This window comes from Durio zibethinus, chromosome 3, assembly GCF_047325235.1.
Source record: "Durio zibethinus cultivar Kanyao isolate XHJ-2024 chromosome 3, ASM4732523v1, whole genome shotgun sequence".
Classification (NCBI taxonomy): Eukaryota; Viridiplantae; Streptophyta; class Magnoliopsida; order Malvales; family Malvaceae; genus Durio; species Durio zibethinus.
This window is the reverse complement of record NC_143164.1, coordinates 5180882-5202137: the sequence shown is the minus strand read 5'-3', so window position 1 is coordinate 5202137 and position 21256 is coordinate 5180882. Positions and strand designations below refer to the sequence as shown.

General features: G+C 33.1%; 2 protein-coding genes across 3 annotated transcripts; one reads left to right on the top strand and one right to left on the bottom strand.

Annotated features, from left to right (window-relative positions):
- The first annotated feature begins 10433 nt into the window (after nt 1-10433).
- Nucleotides 10434-13584, top strand: LOC111282682 (E3 ubiquitin-protein ligase WAV3-like). The gene is made up of 2 exons (XM_022870915.2): nt 10434-11257; nt 11364-13584. The coding sequence occupies exons 1-2, from the start codon at nt 10898-10900 to the stop codon at nt 13284-13286; spliced, it is 2283 nt and encodes a 760-aa protein (XP_022726650.2). The 5' UTR covers nt 10434-10897; the 3' UTR covers nt 13287-13584.
- Nucleotides 13585-15542: 1958 nt separating this feature from the next.
- LOC111282611 (glutamyl-tRNA reductase 1, chloroplastic-like) lies at nt 15543-19618 on the bottom strand. Of its 2 annotated transcripts, XM_089758220.1 has the most exons (4): nt 18971-19618; nt 17909-18150; nt 16656-17782; nt 15543-15976 (listed from the first exon to the last, which is right to left on the bottom strand). In XM_089758220.1, exons 1-4 carry the CDS (start codon nt 19248-19250, stop codon nt 15931-15933), a joined length of 1695 nt encoding a protein of 564 aa, XP_089614346.1. In that variant the 5' UTR covers nt 19251-19618; the 3' UTR covers nt 15543-15930. The 2 variants fall into 2 exon arrangements, with proteins under 2 accessions (XP_089614346.1, XP_089614347.1); XM_089758221.1 differs by lacking the exon at nt 15543-15976 and having other exon boundaries at nt 16310-17782.
- Nucleotides 19619-21256: the final 1638 nt, after the last annotated feature.

Here is a 21256-nt window from a genome sequence, read left to right as displayed (position 1 = left end):
TGCTTTTGACTCTAATTACAATAATGTAAGCAATAATTTCTGCAGATATAAATATGTTAAACTTTACTGATATTATACATTTGATAATGTCCAAACTCCTATCAATTTCAAGCCTATCATTTAGTTTTGGACTGCAATCTTTAGACGACATTTTATAGAAGGAAACAGGGTTAGTCATAACCATAGCTAGGCAGAGATCCGAAAATAAGCTTCCTTGAATATGTTTCTGGTATCCATGAACAAGAACATGGGGTTGCTCAGTTACCAGTTTTTGTCCTCTCTTGAGAGTGAAAACTAATTGAAAACTACAGTTGAAGTCAATTAAAACAGTTCCACATGTCTTGCCCTAGTATTGTTGCAGTAGTTTTCAAGTACTTAGCCATCATGCGCCAATTTGCCAATCTGAAATCGACCTTTACTTGAACCTCATTGCTCAGGTCTAGAATCTAGATAGTGATAAATTCAATGTTAGAAGATTGGAAACGCAATCACAAAAGATCAATAAACAATAAAAACCAGAGAAATAAAGTCTTAGCTAGAATATTCATTTGAAGGTAAAAGGCAAATATCAAGAATCCAATGTTTAGTTAAATTGATTCATATAATATAATCACTCGTAAGAGGTGATATTCTACAGGTCGAGACTTAATCTCTTCCCCTACCCCATTTGCGAAGTGATATCTGCAGGTTGAGATTTAATTTCTTCTTGGACTTCGTTTGAAGAAGAAGAAAAAGAAAAAGGAACTAGCGTGTTACATCAAGAAACACAGGCCTTTTTTTTTTTTTTGCGTGCCAAGCCAGTATTAATCCACATAGTTTGAAAAGTACCTATCAAAGCTACTTGAGAACTTTGAACACTCTTCTTGAGGGTTTTCAATCTTCATCAGTTAAGCGCAAGATAATTTAGATTATCTTATGTTTTGCTTTTCCACTATTCTTCTCTTTCAACTTTCATATCATTTAAAGGAGATACACTTACCTGCCCTCATGACTTTGAAAACCCAATTACTGAGGCAACGTTTTCTTGGTTTTAATCCACTTGTTGTCGTCTAGAAGATTATGACAACACATTCACATGGAAAAAAAAAAAAAAAACCAAAATGTTTAATACTAACTTGGTTTTCATCAGCTTTTGATTTTGGTGGCATTTATTATAAAAAGACAGTAACATAAAAAAAATTGAACCTAAAATTTCACTTAATTAATTCATACAGTTATCTCTTAATTTAATTATTTCATATAATTATCTTTAATATTTATCAGATATGAAATTTAAATCCTAGCATTTGTATTCTTTATCTCTATCCTCATGTTTCTTCGTTTGTTAAAAAAAATTGAGTGATTGGTAGGTCTTATGGATTTTAGATATTCTTAAGATACAGAACTAGATAGAAACCTCATCTCAGCCTGGTTAGTAAGGAAATTTTAAGTGTTTTTATGCCAAACTCTGAACAATCTAGGCCCTCCCCTGTTAGGAAAAGGATTACAGCTGTTTTCGTTAGGTTGCTCCAGGGCTGAAAGGGATCTGCAGAGAGTTTTAGACACAAAGTTATTGCTGCAAATTTTTGGAGTGCCCAATCATGGAAGGACTCGTTGGTAGCCGTAGGGTATTGGAATTCCTACCTATGAGAATCTAAATGGGCCAAACATTTATCCAAATGATTAGGATCTTAAGCAACTAAAGCTCATGCCAGTTGTAAATCATGGGAGAAAAGCTTAGTATAATCATTTTGTAAGAGAAAAAACGCATGACAATAGCAGCATATTGTATATAGTACTGGTATTTTCTTATGAAATTTTCTCGGATTTTTCTTATCATGCATGTGATTCCATCATAAAACACTTGAATTTTGTTTGGTTATTTCTTTTCTTTTTCTAAAATAAAGGGTCAATTGGATCTTTCATGCCAATGTTGCGCTTAGCCTTTTGAGGCATTATTCTTCACACAGATATCAATGAATTCCCTAAAATGTTAGTACGTCAGAATGTATTCGTGTACTTATTATAATCAATCCCCCTATTCTCTATTAGTTGATAGCATTGCCATCAAAGAAAGGACAATTTGTCCAAATCACATGATATATATTATCCCAATTTGTCCAAATCATTTTCACAGTGATTTCTCGAGGAGAAGTTTATCCTGATCAGATATGCCAATATATCAACGCGGATTGTATTTGGTGAAAAGAGTTTTTTCCAGCCGCAGCCACCTTTTTTAGTCCAAAGCATCTGCCCATGACAAATATACAATGACAAGCCACCCATTTGGCATGATATTTGATTCATTGTCTTGGCTGATCAAGCCAAAATTTCATGATTCAAGCAAATCCAAGTCTTTTATCACAAAATCCCACCTTTCTTGTCCAAGCGGTAACTGTTCTAGCTCCATCTTCACCAGATTTTCAGAAAAATAGTTCACACTTTTATTGCTTTTGCACCGAACCCCAGCCCTAGCTTTTATATATGATAGTAATTAACACCAAGAATGTATGTATGGTAGCCATGCTAGTCATGCCAAAGATAAAAAAAAAATAGTGTATGATTGTTGGGGGATTCTAGTAGTTACAGCATGTGCACCATTAATGACAACAATCTCAATCAACAACCAGCTCAAGGAAATAAAAAAGCCTTCTTTTTGAAATTTCATGCAAAGAAAAAACCCTAACTTTAAATCATCAGACAATATTAAAATTCTCCTCCCCACTCTTAAACGAATCAATAGATGATAAGCTTGCAGAATATTCTCTCAGAATTCAGTGCCGATTAAACTGACTTCTATCATTCATGTCATGTTTGAATCACCCTTTCACCATCACCATCATCTTCATCTTCATCTTCATCTTTTCTTTATTCTTTTTTATCCCCTAAATTTGAACACCCTTTCTTTGTATTAATATTCTTTTGTTTATAGTAATATTTCTTGACGGTGGTTGGTTGGTAGCCAACGCTTATGACAAGGCACCGCCGTTGCCAGCCCACCAATTTTTCCACCCTATTTTTCTTTTTTCAGAGGAAGAAAAGGGAATGCCATCTTTTTCTAATCCTTAAGCAAATGCGGCGTAGCAAAATCAGAGTAATCCCTCGTGCAGTTTAGGCATCCCATAATCAAATTAATTAGAGGAGGATTTCTATTATTATGAACTCAGATTATAACTCAATTAATTTATATAACTATCTAAAAATTATAATATTTAGTAGTTTGAGTTTCAAATTTCAATATCCCTAACATTTTTTTATCTCAAACTATCTTCTTATATAAAAAAAATTACTATTATTATCAAAGATCTGTGGCTCGAGGATTTGGTCAAAGATTTTAGGTACATCTCCCATATGGCTTAAATAATTTTCGTTAGTTAAAGCTAGTGTTAATGTTGGTTCTCTTTTGGAGATGTTCATTAATCAATGTAAACCCAAAATTACCCTTGATTGAATCAATCAAAAGAGAAATGAAGTTTGCTATATGAGATTAGTAGCCCAGTTTAAAATATGAGCTTTTAACTCGAATAATTCATCTATAAATTTTTATAAAAGTGAACTTTGGCTATTTTTTTAATAATAATAATAATAATAATGCTTTTTGTGGTCCTAATCCTAAAACCGATTATTTAATGTGGTAGGTATCACTTCAATGGGACCCATTCAATGTCGTAGTAATGTGTAGGTATACTAAAATTTCATTGACAAATGCTTGTAAGGGATCAAATTTATTGGAGGGTTATGAAAAAAAATTTGTTAATAAATCTATTAGATTTAATTTAAATAAATTTATTTATATTAAATAAAAAAGTACATTGATAAATTTAAGAAAATAAAAAATAAATTATTTACATTTAAATTTTAATTTAATTAATTAGTGCAATCATATTTGTAATGATATTTAATAATTTTAAATTTTAAATTTTATAATTTTTTTATTATCTTTTTAGTAATTTTTTATATAATATAAAAATATTTTTTCTTTTTTTGTTATTGAGGTGGGATAATTATTGAGTAATTCAATTTTTTTTACTTGAACCCTTATCAGGCTAAATGTGTTTTTCTTTTTTATGAAATATTATCAATTAGTAGGATTAAAGTTAAATAATATATTAGGATTTAATTAATTAGACATGGAAATTGATTTGGAAGAGAAAAATGAAGAGAATGAATATGGTTAGAAGTTCAGAATGGTCATTGAACATGGGTGACCACCAAATACAGGTGCTCTGAATGATTTTAGTCAAAACCATAAATTTATTATGATGATGCCTTTTTGGAGCTTATATTAGTTAAATTAAGCATTCAAATTGCAAGCAGTAATCCTCAACTTGGGGGTTACCAAATGATGGGATCTTTTCCATATGGGTTGTCCAATTTGGTCATGTGATATGTGGGCATTTCCCCATTTTTAAAATCAACTTCATCAAGCAGATACAAACCAAAATAACAATAATAATAACTTTCAACCAGATACTATTGGTGTAAGTATACTTGCTGTTCTTGACCAACACCAGTAAAATTTGATTCTTCTGCTGCTGGAAAATTCACTACTCACCTTGCCAAATTTGAATACTTTTTGAAGCTTTACAGGCAAATAGAGGTAGCTTTTTCATTTGATTTCTTAATTATTTTATTTTTGTTATCATTAGATAAGGTATCTGATTTTTTTTTTAAATAACTCTGCCAAATTTTCTATTGCCTTTGGTCTAGATAATTTGTGGGGTTTGATCATGTTAGTTGGTGCAGCAGTATTATTTTATTCATTTCTCTTCTGTGATTAGAAACCAAAGAATAGTACATTCATTTACTATTATTATTATAATGCATAATCAAAGACCATTTTAAGAAAACCTTTGATTGAACTGAGTTAAAATATTAATATGGAGTAGTGTCCAAAATCAAATGCATCTATCTATATCTAATTCTAAACCTAACCTTTCGAGTGATAAAAAACCATGTGATTGCCAGAAAAGAAGCCTCCAAAACTCTGCAGAAATCCCCTCATCCACTGGTTGAGAACTGAGTTAGGAGATCACATAGTTGGGAAATAATAAACCTAATTAAATTAAGACCCCTGAAAAAACAAAAGAAAGTTTAGGGTTTGGATTTTTCCAAGGACAAGAAAGGGCATGAAAATTTATGATCCCAATTAAGAGATAAAACCTAAATTGGAGTCATTTCCAACAAAAAAAAAAAAAAACCCATTATTCATTATCAATTTATCTTTGCTTCCCAGCAACTACTAATGGCCAGTATGGATGGCCACCTTTTTTTTTTTTTTCTGAAAATAAGTATTCATTATTTAATTTGTTTAGTGGCATTTCCATCCACAGAAATGTGTTAAACAAGTAGTTATTGAAAAAAAAAAAAGGCTCTTTGAACTGACTCTTTCGACTTATCTTTTAGGTTTTATCGTTATATAAATATATATATATATATATATATAATATCCTTCACTTGATTTATGATATTATCTGATATTCTTTTTTATAATTTAAATAAAATTATAAAATTTATTGTTAATTAATTTTTTATATATTTTTAATAAATGATATTTAATTAATTAAAAAAATAGAAAGAATTTGGTACCAATCAACAATTCAAAAAATGAATTTATTTAACTTTCTATACAATCTCTTGATTTTTAAATAAAGAGCTAACAGATGAATCTTTGATTTTTTTTTTTACAAATTTAAAAAAATTAAACTTTAAATTAAAATTAATGTCTTATAAAATATTATCAATAATTGAATTAGAAATGTCGAACTTCAATAAATTTCTATATGATAAATGCTTGATTTTTTTGTCATATCATTTTTCAACCTATAACTATTATTATAATTAGAAATGCAATTGATCGAATTTAAGTCGATATAATATCAAATTCGAGTTCAAGCTCGATTAAAAATTCGAGATTTAAAACTTTACTCGAACTCGATCGATTTTTATTTTTTTAGTCTGAGCTCGATTCGATATAAAAATCAAATTACTCGAACTCACTTGATTAAATTCGATTAACATATAAAAATAAGTTTGATGTTTATATTCGATAAAAGTTCGATTATTTATGCTCGAACTCGAATTCGAGATATTTTATTAATTAAAATAATAAAAATATATTTAAATATAAAAATTTAATTAGACTTACGAATTACTCAAATTGAATATAAAAATATTCAAATTTTGCTCGATCGATGAGTTGAGCTATTGTAACTCGAGCTCGACTCAATAATAATCTTATCAAATTTGAATTTTATTAAAATTAAACTAAATAACTTGTGAGCATTAATATATCATTTACATATTTAATCATGATAATTGACATAATTTTCAAATATATCTACCTCTCAATTAAGTCAAATCCATGTGGCATTATCATTAATACATTTATAAATTAATTTTATTTTAAGAATCTCAAAAAATCTTATGATATCTTTTTCGTTGTTTTAAAACCATGAATAAAATAACAAAGTAATAATAAATTTTGTTCAATGCATTTAATGAAAGAAAAAAGAAAATAAAAGTTAGAAAACATTTCCTGCCCTTTGAAGAAAAGAATTTTCAAGAAGAGAACAAATCCAGAGACCAATTTGTTAAAATTTAGTTTCGTAGTCAACAAATCTTTGACTTTGTCACGTGGAAGCTGCTGATGACTGAGCTTCCCACATGGCATTCTGATTTCCACGTGGAATGCAGAATGGGTGGGCTCCACCAGCTTGAGCTTTCAACAACCTCGTTACTCGCAATAATTACTCTCCACTTGCCTTTGCCATGCAAAATGCTATGATTTTGGGCGTAAACGTTGGGGAAACATATATATATATATATATATATATATATTATCAACAAGAAAGTGATTTACTTAGCAAGATTTTTTTTTATTTAAGTGATTCAAATTTAGAATTTAGTTTATGATATTATGTTATAATCATTTCGAATATATGAATTATAATAATAATTTTTTAAGTCATCATATTTGATTTTAAAAATTAAATAATTTATTTATTTTTAATTCTTATAATTAAAGCAAAATTTCCAACATATATAGATGATAAAGCTTAAACAAGGTCACTTGGTTTTACGCTCATAAGGTTCGTACTAAAATTATACGAGTCGAGATAAATAATTTATCAATTGAATGAATTTATTGTTGATTATTTTAATTTTTTATTTTGTATATTAAAACATTTGTCTTAGCAACATGTAATCAAAACTTGACTCCATGATTCATGTATAAGATTTGCATATGTGATCATTAATCTCATGGACATGATTAAGAAAGACCAATGATGGTAAATAATAGCAGGAAAGATATTTAAACTCTTAAATAATTACATTTGGTCAATAACCAACTATTGCATTGTCCAATCCTAACTGAGATTTAGCATCAAACATGAGTTTATCTATAAATTTGTTAAAATGGTATATTTCATATTTATTAAATTTTAGACTTTTAGTGATTTTATATCTAAATTGAATTTTTTATTTACAACCAATTGATTTTAGATTAGATATAGGATATTATATTAAAAATCAGGTTCTATTCTATTATTATTATTTGTTATTCTTTCTGTTATTTATTTCAAATTTATCATGTATTAAGTTTTCGTTTTTGTCTACTTATGAGGGGAGCAAATTATTAAAATAATATTATTCCCCATTAAATTTTAAATTTTTTATGATTTAATATTTAAATTAATCTCCTCTACTTATAATTAATTATAAGTTGAATATGTAACACAACTTGTCACAAACTACCAATTTTTAAGTTCCCATAAAATCCCTAGAGACATGGGATTTGAACCTTTTTTCACACAAACAAAAAAAAAAAAACAATTTTACCTATTTGTTAGATAAATTCCTACCCAAATTTGGAAATGTCTACGATACCCAAAATTAATTAATTAATTTTAATTTCCCAAAATAATTAATTAAGCAACTGATTGCTCCATTTTTAATTCTTTATTAAGGAGTTGAATTTGCTACATGAATTTTTTGGTTTCTGTATCCCCTATGTAATGGCATGCAGTAAAGCTTGGCTAGCAGTTGAGTGTTGTCTCCCAAAACATAAGCACTAGAAAACAAGAAAATTAGTTAAAACATCACTTAAAACACTAGCCCCCTCCTACCTCTAACTCAACAAAAGGAGAGAAGGGAAATTTTTTTCTTTTTCTTTCTTCCTGTTGTTTTTCAGATGGCAGTGTTTGGTTTAGAAGAAAATGAAGGGAGTAAAGAAATGAAAAAGTGACTGATTAAAAAATGATTAAAATACAGTAACGAATAAATTAATGATTAGGTTAAGATTGAGGGAGGATCATACTTTATTCCTGGAAGGAGTTTGACATTTGACAAAACCCTCTGAGTTAAGGCAAAAACACACTTCCCTATGAGAATGAAACAAACAACGTCAGCAAAAAACATAGGGTTTAGTTTAGGCAACGGCGTTCCACTTAGACCAAAAAAGAGATAGGGAAAAGTGATCCCACGTGACTGTCGTCGGAATTATTGACTCAGTCACTAACTCACTTCCTTTCCACCTGTCCAAACGCCAAAACAAAATCACTCAGTTTTTATTTTCTTTAATTTTTTTTGGATTTAAGGGTTTTACTCTGTGAGGGCGATGCTGTTTTTTGGAAGGTACCAAATCCGTGATGCAATAAATTTTTTTGGGGGTTGGGTTTGTTAACTTCGATAAGTAATTTACTACGGTATCAGAGTTTTTGAACTCTACCTTTTTTTTTTTTTTTTCTTTGGGGATTCAACTTTCTTACTAGTGTCAAATCATGGTAATGCAGCATTAAAACAAGTATTTGAAAAGCTTTTTTTGTTCATGAAATTTCAATAGAAGCAACCAAATGCTATATGGCTAAACACTTGCGTCTTTATCGTCCGACCAAAATGATTTTCTAAACATTGCCCCCCCCCCCCCCTAATACCGTTTTTGTTGGTGTAACATCCAATTTGACTCCACAATCATGGTCGGAGACTGAGATCAAACCCCACAAAACGGGCAAAGAAATAGGAGGTGAATCCCCATATGGTCGAGACACCAAGCACCCGTCCCTCCCCAAAGGGCCAGGGTGGACCTTCAAGGTGGTGGTTTCCAAACCATAGACACCCACATCTTCCCACAAAAGAACCCAACTTGTGTCTCCCGACCAGACACCCACACCTTCCTACAAAAGAACCCAACATGTGGGTGTCTGAGCCCCTCACCGCTCTCCTCCACGTCTGCTTCCCTGGTTTTCTTACTCTTCATTAGCAATCAATATGGTGATACAGTGATTAATATTCAAACAGTTGCCATTTGGCAACGGCTGCTCTTTTGACATCAAGCTTCTTAATTTTACTACGAAAGTTTAATCAGTCTAGCCAGCCTGCCATCCTAGGTTCCTACTAAAATTGGTTAATGATGACGTGGAAGTCGGTTAGGATCATGATCATCATCACTCAATGATTCAGCCTGATCAGCGGCTAAGATTAGTAGAATAAAAGGCCTAACTAAAAGTATGATGAGCTCATGAGATGCATAACATGCGTATAATATATAATTTCCGCTGACACTTGCGTATATGAATCATGCATGAATAACGGAGAAACCCAAGGATGTCAACTCTGAAACAATACTCGCCAGAGACGAGAAGGAATAGTACGTACTACACGAACGAACTGTGATTCAAGTGCACCAATCGAAGTGGCGCGTGAAGAGAGGGATACACAAAGTGGAAGGAGCATGAAGACATGGTGGGGTGATCAAGATTTTAACAGGTCGGTGGGGATAACGTGCTGGAGACCGAAGGGAGAAGGGGCCAGGCATAGGATTAGAGTGATAACCATTGGGTTAGGATTGAATTCAATCGAACTTTTTTAAAATATTATATAAAATTATAAAGTTTTTAAATTTAATTAGAATTTGAATAGAATTTTTATTTAAATTGAATAGAATAAAATTTTATTAATTTAATTTATTAATTTATTAATTTTTATATACTATTTTAATATAAAATTTTAATATATTAAATAAATTTTGATATAAAATTATTTTTTATTTTATAAAATTAAAAAAAATATATAATTTAATTCAATTTAATTTTTTATATTTTATATTTTATTTTATAAGATTAAAAATATAAATGAAAATTAAAAAAACATATATAATTCAATTCAATTTAATTTTTTATATTTTATTTAAAATTTAATTTAAATTTAATATATATATTTAATATCTAAATTTGATTCAAATTAAATAAAAAAAATCGATCCAAATCAAATATTATTATTTGAAATAGATTTTCGGATTTTTCCATATTTTTTCTTGTCAGGGGGACGAGAGGCTGATCGTTGACCGGTAACGTAAACATTCAACCAGCACGTGCCGGTTAAACAGGTTAAAATTTCTGTACTTACCATTTCCAATGAATATAAATATTCGGTGGAAGTAAAGCTTCCCTCTTGACATAGCAAAGAGAGAGAAAGAGAGAGAGAGAGAGAGAGCAGTCGTAGATCTCAAGCCTTTTTCGTTGCAGAGATCTTTTTCGGGCTATTGATGTAGAAATTAGAAAGAAAGAGAGCAAAAAAGAACTAGAAAAGGGAAAGATAAACGAGAAGCTGGGGTTTTTTTAAATCATAAATCCCTAGTTTGTCACTTTGCTTCTTTCCGGATTTGATACCATGCTTACATCGTTAAGCTTTGATCCTTCCCTTTTGTCTTCTGTCGCAACCTCAGATCGATCAAAACAAAACCCTTTTTTCCTTTTCTTTTTGTTCATCTCATCGAAAAAGATAAATAAAGGTGGAGTTCTATAAAACAGCAGCGAGAAACGAAAAAAAAAAAAAGGAAAAAGGAGAGTGTTTGTTTCTTTGTTGGTTCTTCTAAGCTTTAAAGTCTTTATTTTTCTCTTGGGGTGACACTGAAAAAATGGGTTGGAGAAGAGCCTTTTGCAATACAATCCCTAGAGAACCTGAAGCCACTGCTTTAGACAAGCAACAAGAACAACAGAGTCCAAGTCCCAGCCCCAGAAGTTGTGCAAAGTTAAGCTTTTTTTCTAGTGGAAGTAACCCTTCTACTCCTCGTTTTCAATCTCAACCAGTTTCTAGCCCCAGACTCCGTTGCCGCACTGCTGTTGAACCATCTTCCACAAATGAAAGCCTACCTCTCCAATGCAAAACCACACCTAAAGCAGCCACTAAAAGTCCTAAACCAATTCTTTCATCAAATCCTTCCTCTCCTCGTTCCCCTCTCAAGCTCTCACTTTTCCGCAACAGTTTCAAGTTCAGAGTAAGTAATAACACAATTCTGAATTTCAACATTCAAATGTATTTAAATTTTGAATCTTTGTTGGCCTTTTGTTCTAAAGTTTTGGTTTTTTGTTTGAATTGGGCAGAGTAGTTGTGGAATCTGTTTGAACAGCGTGAAGACGGGTCAAGGAACAGCCATTTACACAGCTGAATGTGCACATGCCTTTCATTTTCCATGCATAGCTGCTCATGTTCGTAAACATGATTCCCTCGTTTGCCCTGTTTGTAATACCACCTGGAAAGATGTCCCTCTCCTCTCCATTCACAAGAACCCATCCCCTCCTCAAAATGACACTGTTCTAATTGAAAACACCACCCCCAGAATCGAAGAGAAAAAAAGCATTGAATCTTATTCATCGAGAATTGTCAACCAACAAGAACCAAAACCCAAACCCAAACCGTCTGATTTAAGATCCTACGATGACGATGAGCCATTGCTTTCTCCAACCGCCGGTGGTCGTTTTATTCCCATTCCAGAAGCTGATGAAAACATTGAACAAGAAGAAGACGACGACGTTGGAGAGTTCCAAGGGTTCTTCGTTAATCCCAACCCTTCATCCGCCGTCAAATCTGACGAAGTACTCCCATTTAACGGCCGTGATTTGAGGAATGTCCAGGTCAGACTATCTCCTGAAACGGCGGTCGTTTCAGTGGGCCGTGGATACGAAACTTACGCCGTGGCTTTAAAAATCAAGGCCCCACCTCCTTCTGCAAAAATACAATCTTCTTCGAGGAATTGTAACAATAAGGTGTCGCATTTGGACCCTTCGCATCGTGCTCCTATCGATCTGGTTACGGTTCTTGATGTGAGCGGAAGCATGACAGGTGCTAAACTCCAGATGTTGAAACGCGCCATGCGTTTAGTTATTTCCTCGCTCGGCTCTGCTGATAGGCTTTCCATCGTGGCCTTCTCGGCTAGTCCAAAACGGTTATTACCTTTGCGGAGAATGACGGTTCAGGGTCAAGGAGCTGCTCGGCGCATTATTAACAGGCTCGTTTGCGGTCAAGGAACTAGTGTTGGTGATGCGTTGAAGAAAGCCACGAAAGTGCTTGAGGATCGCAGGGAGAGAAATCCAGTTGCTAGCATTATGTTGTTATCCGACGGTCAGGATGAAAGAGTCCAATCAAATGATGCAAGTAAACGGCATCCTTCAAGCCACGTGTCGTCCACTCGATTCGCTCACATTGAAATTCCGGTTCACGCGTTCGGATTCGGGCAAAGAGGCGGATGTAGCCATGAGCCGGCTGAGGATGCCTTTGCGAAATGCGTTAGTGGGTTATTGAGCGTTGTGGTCCAAGATTTGAGAATCCAGCTCAGCTTCGCATCTGGCTCAGCTCCAGCTGAAATCACAGCCGTTTATACGTGTAACGGAAAGCCTACTGTTTTAACTTCTGGCTCGGTGCGGCTTGGCGATTTGTACGCCGAGGAAGAAAGAGAATTACTTGTGGAACTGAAAGTTCCGACATCGGAGATAGGTTCCCAACACGTGATGTGTGTTCGCTGTCTTTACAAGGACCCCGCTTCGCAAGAAGTTGTATACGGCCGAGATCAAGCGTTTCTCGTACCTCGTCCCCACTCCGTTCGATCATCGGCTCCCCAAATCGAACGGTTGAGATTCTTTTTTATAACGACTCGAGCCATCGCCGAAGCGAGGAGGTTGATTGAGTGCGGTAACGACTTGTCAAGCGCTCACCATTTGTTGGCCTCGGCTCGAGCCTTGTTGATGCACTCGAATTCGCTGTCGGCTGAGGATTATGTCAGAGGGTTAGAAGCTGAGCTTGCGGAACTGCATTGGAGGAAACAGCAGATGTTGGAAATCCAACGGCGGAAGGTGAACGAAAGGGAGAGAGAAAGGGAAGCAATGATGGTGGTGATGGATGAGAATGGGGAGCCACTTACGCCGTCATCTGCTTGGAGAGCGGCTGAGAAGTTGGCGAAAGTAGCCATCATGAAGAAGTCGTTGAATAGAGTCAGCGATTTACACGGCTTCGAAAATGCTAGATTTTAGTTTTTTTTTTTTTTTAAATTTTCCTTTTGAAAAATGGAAAATGAGGGACAAGCTGATTGCAGACGGCGCGGGACTTTCTGCTGTGGACCATGAAAGCTAAAATTCAAGAATTTGATTGGTTGGGTTGCCATTAAAAAAATCTTTCGGATTTTTGTCCTTTTTTTTTCCTTTAAATGAAAATCCCCATTTTCTTCTGTCTAGAAAAAAAAAATGCAAAAGTTTGTATTTGTAATGGTAGAGATTTTCATGATTCATCATCATTATCTTATAAAGTTGTAAATGCTAGTGTTATGGGTTTTCTTTCTTCTTTTACCTTTTTTTTTATATAATTTTCTTATTTGGCAAGTGAAATTTTATTTACATTTGAAGTTATAAATCAAGAGGAAACTATAAAAATTAATTGTATAAATTAATAGAATTAAAATATAAAAAGATAAAAAAATAATTAAGTAAATCAATTGAATTGAAATATAAAATAATAAAAAATAATTGTATAAATTAATTAAATTAAATTTTATATTGATAAAATAAAATTTTAATCACCAAATTTTTATTAACTTTTTAGTTTATAATGTTATCCTTTTGGGGGGTTTGGTGTGATGGTGATCAGGTATAAAAAAGCTAGGAGATGGTGTATGAATGATTGGAGTAGCTAGGACTTGAAAATGGTAATCATGAATGAATCATTTTCTTGTTATTATATTCTCTTTGTTTATTACTACTACTACTATTACTATTTTGCTTTTGATATTCTGAATTATGATACAACTGAATCCTCTTTTTTTTATATATAGGCTGATGATAGAGATGATGGGCTTCAGCTTCAGCCCCCATATTACCATTATGCTTTCTGCTATCTTTCATTTTTTTTCATGCTATTATAGTCACAATTGGAGATGAATACTTTTCTAAAAAGGAAGGGTGGGATCAGGGATGGCAATGGCCAATGGGAATGACAGTAGGTTTATGTAGAGTTCAAACCCAATCAATCACAATCTCCCACCGTGGTTTTTTATGTCCTTAAATTTGGCATTGAAGCAGGGCTTAATTTGTGCTCTTCTTCTTCTTCTTCTTCTTCTCCTCTCTTGTAGTAATATGTTTACAGCTCTCGCTGATCTGTACTTGAACAGCTACCCTCAGTCTGGTTCACTACGCAGTGCATGGCCCCACGTATCACAGATCAGAAACTCCGACAACACTCTTCACAAAACCAAAAGATCAGACACAGTAAACGGCACATATGTAGATGTCATAATGTGACCCTTTGTGGGGTCCATATCCTCAAGCAAGCTTTCCATCCTTGGTTAGCAGAAGTAGTAGTACTCAGATCAGGTAACATCAAGTTAAAAAGAGTTTTTACCAGTTACCCACAATGACACAATGACGGGAGCCGAGGAAGGTCCACGCTTGCTTCTCTTTAGGAACATGGCTGTTACTTTTTATTGTTAGAAGTACATTTTTTTTTCCCTTAATGTATTTCAAGAGAATTATGATATCCGATATCGTTGAATTCTAGAACTAGAGAAAAATGGGTTTTTCTTTCTTTTCCATGAAGACCCAAAAAGATTCTCATGTTTTCTGATTTTGGGCTCCTTTGTAACTCACCAAGTTCCTAGAGATTCTTGCAGGGAAGTTCCAAATTCCTAATTTGAAAGATTTAACAACGCAAGGCTAAGATTAAAACTGAAGTTGGCATTGTATTTCAAAACTTATGGATGGTATTCATGGGATTTAAATCCAAATGCCAATATCATTCACAATTTGCCGTAGCTTCCAAGTCTCTGAGCTGCGCAATTAATATTATTAGCCCACCTAATGACAAAGAATGATACATATCTTGTTCCAAGGAATAAAAACATCATGGACCCAAAATTGCGGTTTATAATGAAAGACAAGGCAATCGGTGGTTACAAAAACCTGCACGTCTTCTCATTTTCACTCGGTTGTCCTTGGATTCCAACTTCCTAGTCAAAGATGGTTTGTCCTTGGCCTTGGGATATTGTCATTTCATGCCACATGACAAAAAAATGGTCCTACTATAACGCTTCTATCATCATTATTGGAGAATAAGGAATAATGCTGCTAATTAGTTTACCAATAGTTGTGTGGTCTTTAACCTGATATTTGAGGAACCATGTGGTTTTCAAGGACCTTAATGTAGTGGTTGGCTTAATGTACAGTCGGGATTCCTTTAGAGTTTGGAGTCTCACTGTTGTCAATTTGGCTCCTCAGGTTAACAATTGCAGCAATGAGACATTTGTTGGGTCACCCTTTTGTGTCTTCCATTTGGTTTTTAAAGAAAAAGAAGTTTGGAGTGTAGGGAGTTACAGCAAATGTGTCGTGTTACCTTGGAACCAGTACTAAAATCTAAGCACAATCTGTAGGATATGCCGTGAAAACGAAATTGTCTGCCATGGAGGCTTCTGTTTGCACCTGCCCCTCCCTACAATTTTCTTTGTCATGCGGTGCATCTGAAGCAGTAACCGGATGCAATCATGGGCAAGTGCATTTTAGCTTCGTTCCTTATTTTAGAGAACAGATGGCAAAGTTTGAGGCAGGCATTTCGGGTGCAAGAGATAGACCTTTCCAGCTTTCCCAAAAGCCCATAGCCCATAGCCTATAGTCCAATATCTTGGTATTCCATTCAACTTCCATTCGTATCCCTAATAAGCAGACCACTCTCCATTGACCTATAATTAACATCATGAATTAAGCCTTTTCAAAAAAATTTCATTAAGCTTAAAGATACATTCTTTTCAGTATTCCTAGCCTTTTCAGTATTCCTAGCCTAAAAAAGGGTTTAGAGTAGCATTGTTGGGTCTTAATATTCATGAGTTATTCTCAGGCAATAACACAACTATGTTGTACTAAATCATTACAAACTGCAGCCAACTAGAACAGCCAGGTATTCCAGAAAGCAAAAGTATACATCTATTCAACACAAATTTGATATTTGCCGGTTTTCACTTTAACAAAAATATGAAAAATCCCTATACATGCATTTACAGAAATGATCAGCTCTATATTAAAATAAGTAGTAAATTAATTACAATGATTAATACTGTTCTCATAGATATAAATTCTATAAATGAATCGATACACAGATCAAGTTCACCTCATACTGCACCCTACAATGCCGAAAGAGCACTAATAAACATGCCGTATGAATTAGGAGCCAAACAAGTGTCAAGCAAAAATGTCTTACATCAACCAATGAATTGTAAGATTCGGTGCAAGGACCATAAATTTGATTGGTTACTCGATTACAGCAGACCAACACTTGTGACAATGTAAGGAGATTTCCTCTTATTATTCGATTGTGAGGAAGTATTATTAATTGTAATGTGAGAGATTCATATTGATGCTTACTTTTGGCTTTGTTCTACCTTGGCTCGAATTTTCTGTTCCAAAAGAGATATATCTGTCTCAAGGCCAAACATTCTGTTAAGCGCATGCATGTTCTCGAGGGTCTCATTCAGAGTTCGACTGTCACTACCATCACTTCTCAGGTGCTGCATTGGACCATGGAGAAGTTTATTCACAATACCACGGCTAAGATCATCCACAGCCCTCTTTGTTTTCTTTGGGATATCTTCACCCATCTTTGATAAGCACTTTTCTAACTCTGCAGCTCTAATTCTCTCTGCATAGGCTCTCAACTTCTTGATGGTAGGAACAGTTTCCAGCGAATCCCTCCATGCTTCAAACTGTTTTGATTCCTCAGCAATAATGGCCTGAGCTTCCATTGCTTTTCGTAGCCGGTCCTCTTTATTAGCAGCTACAACCTCCTTCAGGTCATCAACATTGTAAACTTGTGCACCTTCAACATCTGTGACACATGATCCAACATTTCGTGGAACAGAAATATCAATGAAAAGCCTCAAACCACCAACTTCAGAACTGACAGGGGGGAGATCCTTGACATGCTCTTTCAAAAACAATGGGCTTTCTGATGCTGTACTGGTGAAGACCACATCAGCTTCAGCTGAACAAGCAAGCATGTCCCTGAGGGGTCTGTAAATAATCTCAACACCTTTCATCTCCTCACGGATCGCTGCAACTTTCTCCTCACTTCTGTTAACAACCACCATCTTGGTGCAACCTTTTGCTACCAAGTGCTTGATTACAAGCTTTCCCATCTTTCCTGTTCCAATAACCAACATCCGAGCAGTAGCATGTGCAGACTTGGGAAGCTTCATCAAAGCCAGTTCAACAGCAGCAGAGCTAACAGAAACAGCCCCAGCAGCAATGTTAGTCTCTGTTCTAACCCGCTTCCCAACAGTAATTGCATGCTTGAACAGCCCACTAATGTTCCTTCCAAAGCCAACAATACCTTGCCCAACTTTGACAACTTGTTTAACTTGTGCAAGAATTTGACCTTCTCCAAGAACTAGAGAGTCAAGACCAGCAGATACATCAAAGAGGTGCTGTGTAGCATCCTTGTTGTACAATAAAAACCGGTGCTCGCAAATCTCTGAAACTGGGATGCCACTAGTCTGCAACCAAATTGTAGTTAGTTAAACAACTACAGCCAGAGTTAAGGTTTTCACATAAAATTGATTCATGAAACTAATTTTATGGACTTAAATATCACAAACTATAAAGCCCAAAGAGTAATGTACCCTTGACATCCATTCAGTTACTTCTTTGACTCCACGATGCTGAGATAGAGCCAAAACATATATTTCCATCCTGTTGCAGGTGCTAAGAACAGCAGCCTCTTCTATATGATTCAAACCACATAATTCCCCAATGGCTCGTGGCCATTCTGCTTCTGGAATGGCAAGTTTCTCACGCATCTCCACAGGTGCAGTGTGAACACTAAGCCCTATGACCACAATGCTGTTCCTTTCCTTTGTATATCCTAGAATGGACCAATCACAAGATTTTCATTAAGACACTTGTAACAGGAAAACTAACATTTATATTTTGCAAAAAGGATTATACATTTTACATTTAATTAAATTCCTGAAAAAGGACTCAAATATTTTGAGTTCTAAATTAAAGATGAAAAGCATCATACATATATTCCTTGCTTAAAATTTAGAAGTTTCCAGACATTAAGGCCATAAAATTATGCCAATTTAACCAAGTTTGCAAAGTAGGGAACCTTTGCAAGCAACTATCATCTATCGATTCTACGAGTCTGTTCACGGAAACACTTTCCTCCCGACTCAAAACAAAAACTTCAGGAACTAGCTATTATTACACTGAAAAAGAAGAGAGATTGATGATGGTTTTGATCATACAATTTCAAGATACATATTAAGGAGTAGGATCTATATTGAGGGCATAGCTAAAAGTTTGATTTTTTTTTTTTTCCCATTCAATCAACTAACAGAAGCGAAAGCAAGCAATTGTACGCATAGTAGGTAGAAAACACACCCACAATTCTTTTGCAATAATATTTTTTTTCATATCACACAGATCAATACTATACAAATGTACAAAACACAAGTATCTAATACTTATTTTGTGGGTTTCTTAATCTCAATTGATTCTAAATATCTAAAGATTATGAACTAGTCAAACAGGTCTGATTAAAAAAATTGAAACTTTTCAGTCAGATCACATTAGGCAGTGCATTCATCAAATAACAACTAACAATCAAATCTAAAATTGAATAACACGAAGTGAATGAGGAAAAAAGAAGAAAATTTAGAAGAAATTAAAGATAAACGCACTGTCAGCTGCGGAAGTCTTGAGCTGTTCAAGAGCGGAGAGAACAGAAGCCTTAGAAGGATCGATTTTTTGGCCTTCCAAAGCGGAGTCCGATTGAGCAACTTCACATCTAACTCCACTCTTCTGAACCACCCCTTTCATTCCAAGACTAGGATTGAAGAATGCCTTCATTTGCTGCTGACAAGGGAAATAAGCCCGCAATGAAGAAGCCGAAGACGATGAACAACGATTGACCAACAAAGTCTCCAATTTAGCACCGGAAAAAGTAGAAGAAACCGCCATGGTTTTGAAAACCGAAAAGCTCACGATCTAAAACCCCCCCAAAAAGTAAAAACCCAAAAACTCAAATTAAAGGGAGAAATAGAGAGTGAGCTTAAATGGGCTTTCCTTTTATTCCTAGAAAAGAAGGGAAAGGCGTGTGGTTTGAATTGGTATTGTTTTGGTTGGAAAAGGATGCAGGGGAGGAAGGGGAAAGAAAGGAAAGGGTCAGGGGTGGGTTTAGACTTTAGAGTCGGTATGAAATAATTGACCGAAAATCAACTCAAGTTTTCTGTTTGGGAAAAAAGAAATACAAAAATGTGGGGAAATTGGAGTAATGGGGGCTGGCGATTAGGAGAGAAAGTGGGAGTCGATTGTGCTTTTGTTTTCTTGAATTCTGATTAGCTGCTGGAACGCACGTTTTATCCACGTTCCTTTCTTTGACTTTATTTTACTGCTCCAAACTAACGCCCTGTTTGTTTTATAAAAAATAATTTCTATATTTTTAAATATATATTTGATAAAAAAATTGATTAGTTAATAAAAAATAAGATTATTTTTTAAAAAATTATCTTATGAAAAGAGAAGATATTTTTTTATAAAAAATTGTTTATGAGTAAAATTATTTATTAATATTTGTAAATATAATTTTATTTATAAATAATATTATATTAATAAATAATAATATTATAAATATTATAATAATATATAAACAAATAATATATTATTAATAAATAGTATATTATTAATAAAACATATTAATAAATATTATTAATAAATAATATTATAATATATTAAAAATAATATAAAAATAATTAATAGTTTTATTTTAAGTATTTTTTATATTAACATAATATTTAATAATAAATATTATTATTAAAATATAACTATTTTTAATATTAATAATTTTAATAATAAATAATTTTTAATATTTTAATAATTATATTAATATTATTTTAAAAATAAAATTTTCAAAAAATAATCAAATAATAGAGAATATTTTCATTAACTATCCAAATAATAAAAAAAATTCTTTTAATTCAAAAGATATAAATATTTTTTTAAAATTATTTTTTAAGAAACAAACGGACCGTAACCTTAATTATTTACTTTTTTTAATAAAAAATCACAAGAAAAAAAATTATTTGTTCACATTTGAATAATAAATTTATTGAGAATAATATTTTTAAAATAATTATATACATCAATTATTTCAAACTTTCCACACCTCAGCCTAATAAAGACAAAATTGGATAATGACATGGAATTCCTGTAATAAAATCAAAGGAAAGTATCAAAGCGTCATTGTCCCTTTGATTCTCCTAATTTGTATACCTTTGGTTTTCATCATCTAACTAAAGATCGGCAGCGTCACATCGTGGACCGCTTCTGGCCATTGGATGATAATTGAAGGAATTAAGGGCCTGCTCTTGTTTTACACAAATGTAGAGATAGGTAGATACAGTGAGGAAAGAGATAACATGAGTGCGGCAATGTGCGAAGGGGATTGGATTTCCAAATTTTCAGGGTCTGTGGTTGCCACAACTTTTCTTACAAATTAATCGCGGACAGCCAACTATATTTAGGGAAGGTAGTCCAAACTGAATCGGATGGATTTTAATTTAATCTGATTTTTTTAAAGTTAAATATTTTTTTAATTGAAATGAGTTGGGTTAAATTTTAAATAAATTTGATTTAATTCAGCCTAATATATATAAAATTATTTTTTAATTATTTATTTAATTTTATATTTATATTAAAAATAACATTTCATATTTAAAACATATTTGATTAATTTCAAATTAAGTAAGATCAAGTACAATTTTATATTATATCAGATTAGATTCGAATATAAAAAAAATAAAAAATTTATAAAATCAAGTTAAATTCAAATTTTATATATATAATTGCATCGAGTTTGAGACGAGCAAAAATTCATCTCAACTTATATTTATCATCCCTAATTATACTTACATTTCAGGATTATATCTTGATATAAAATCTCAATCAAATTTTTATTAGTAAAAATC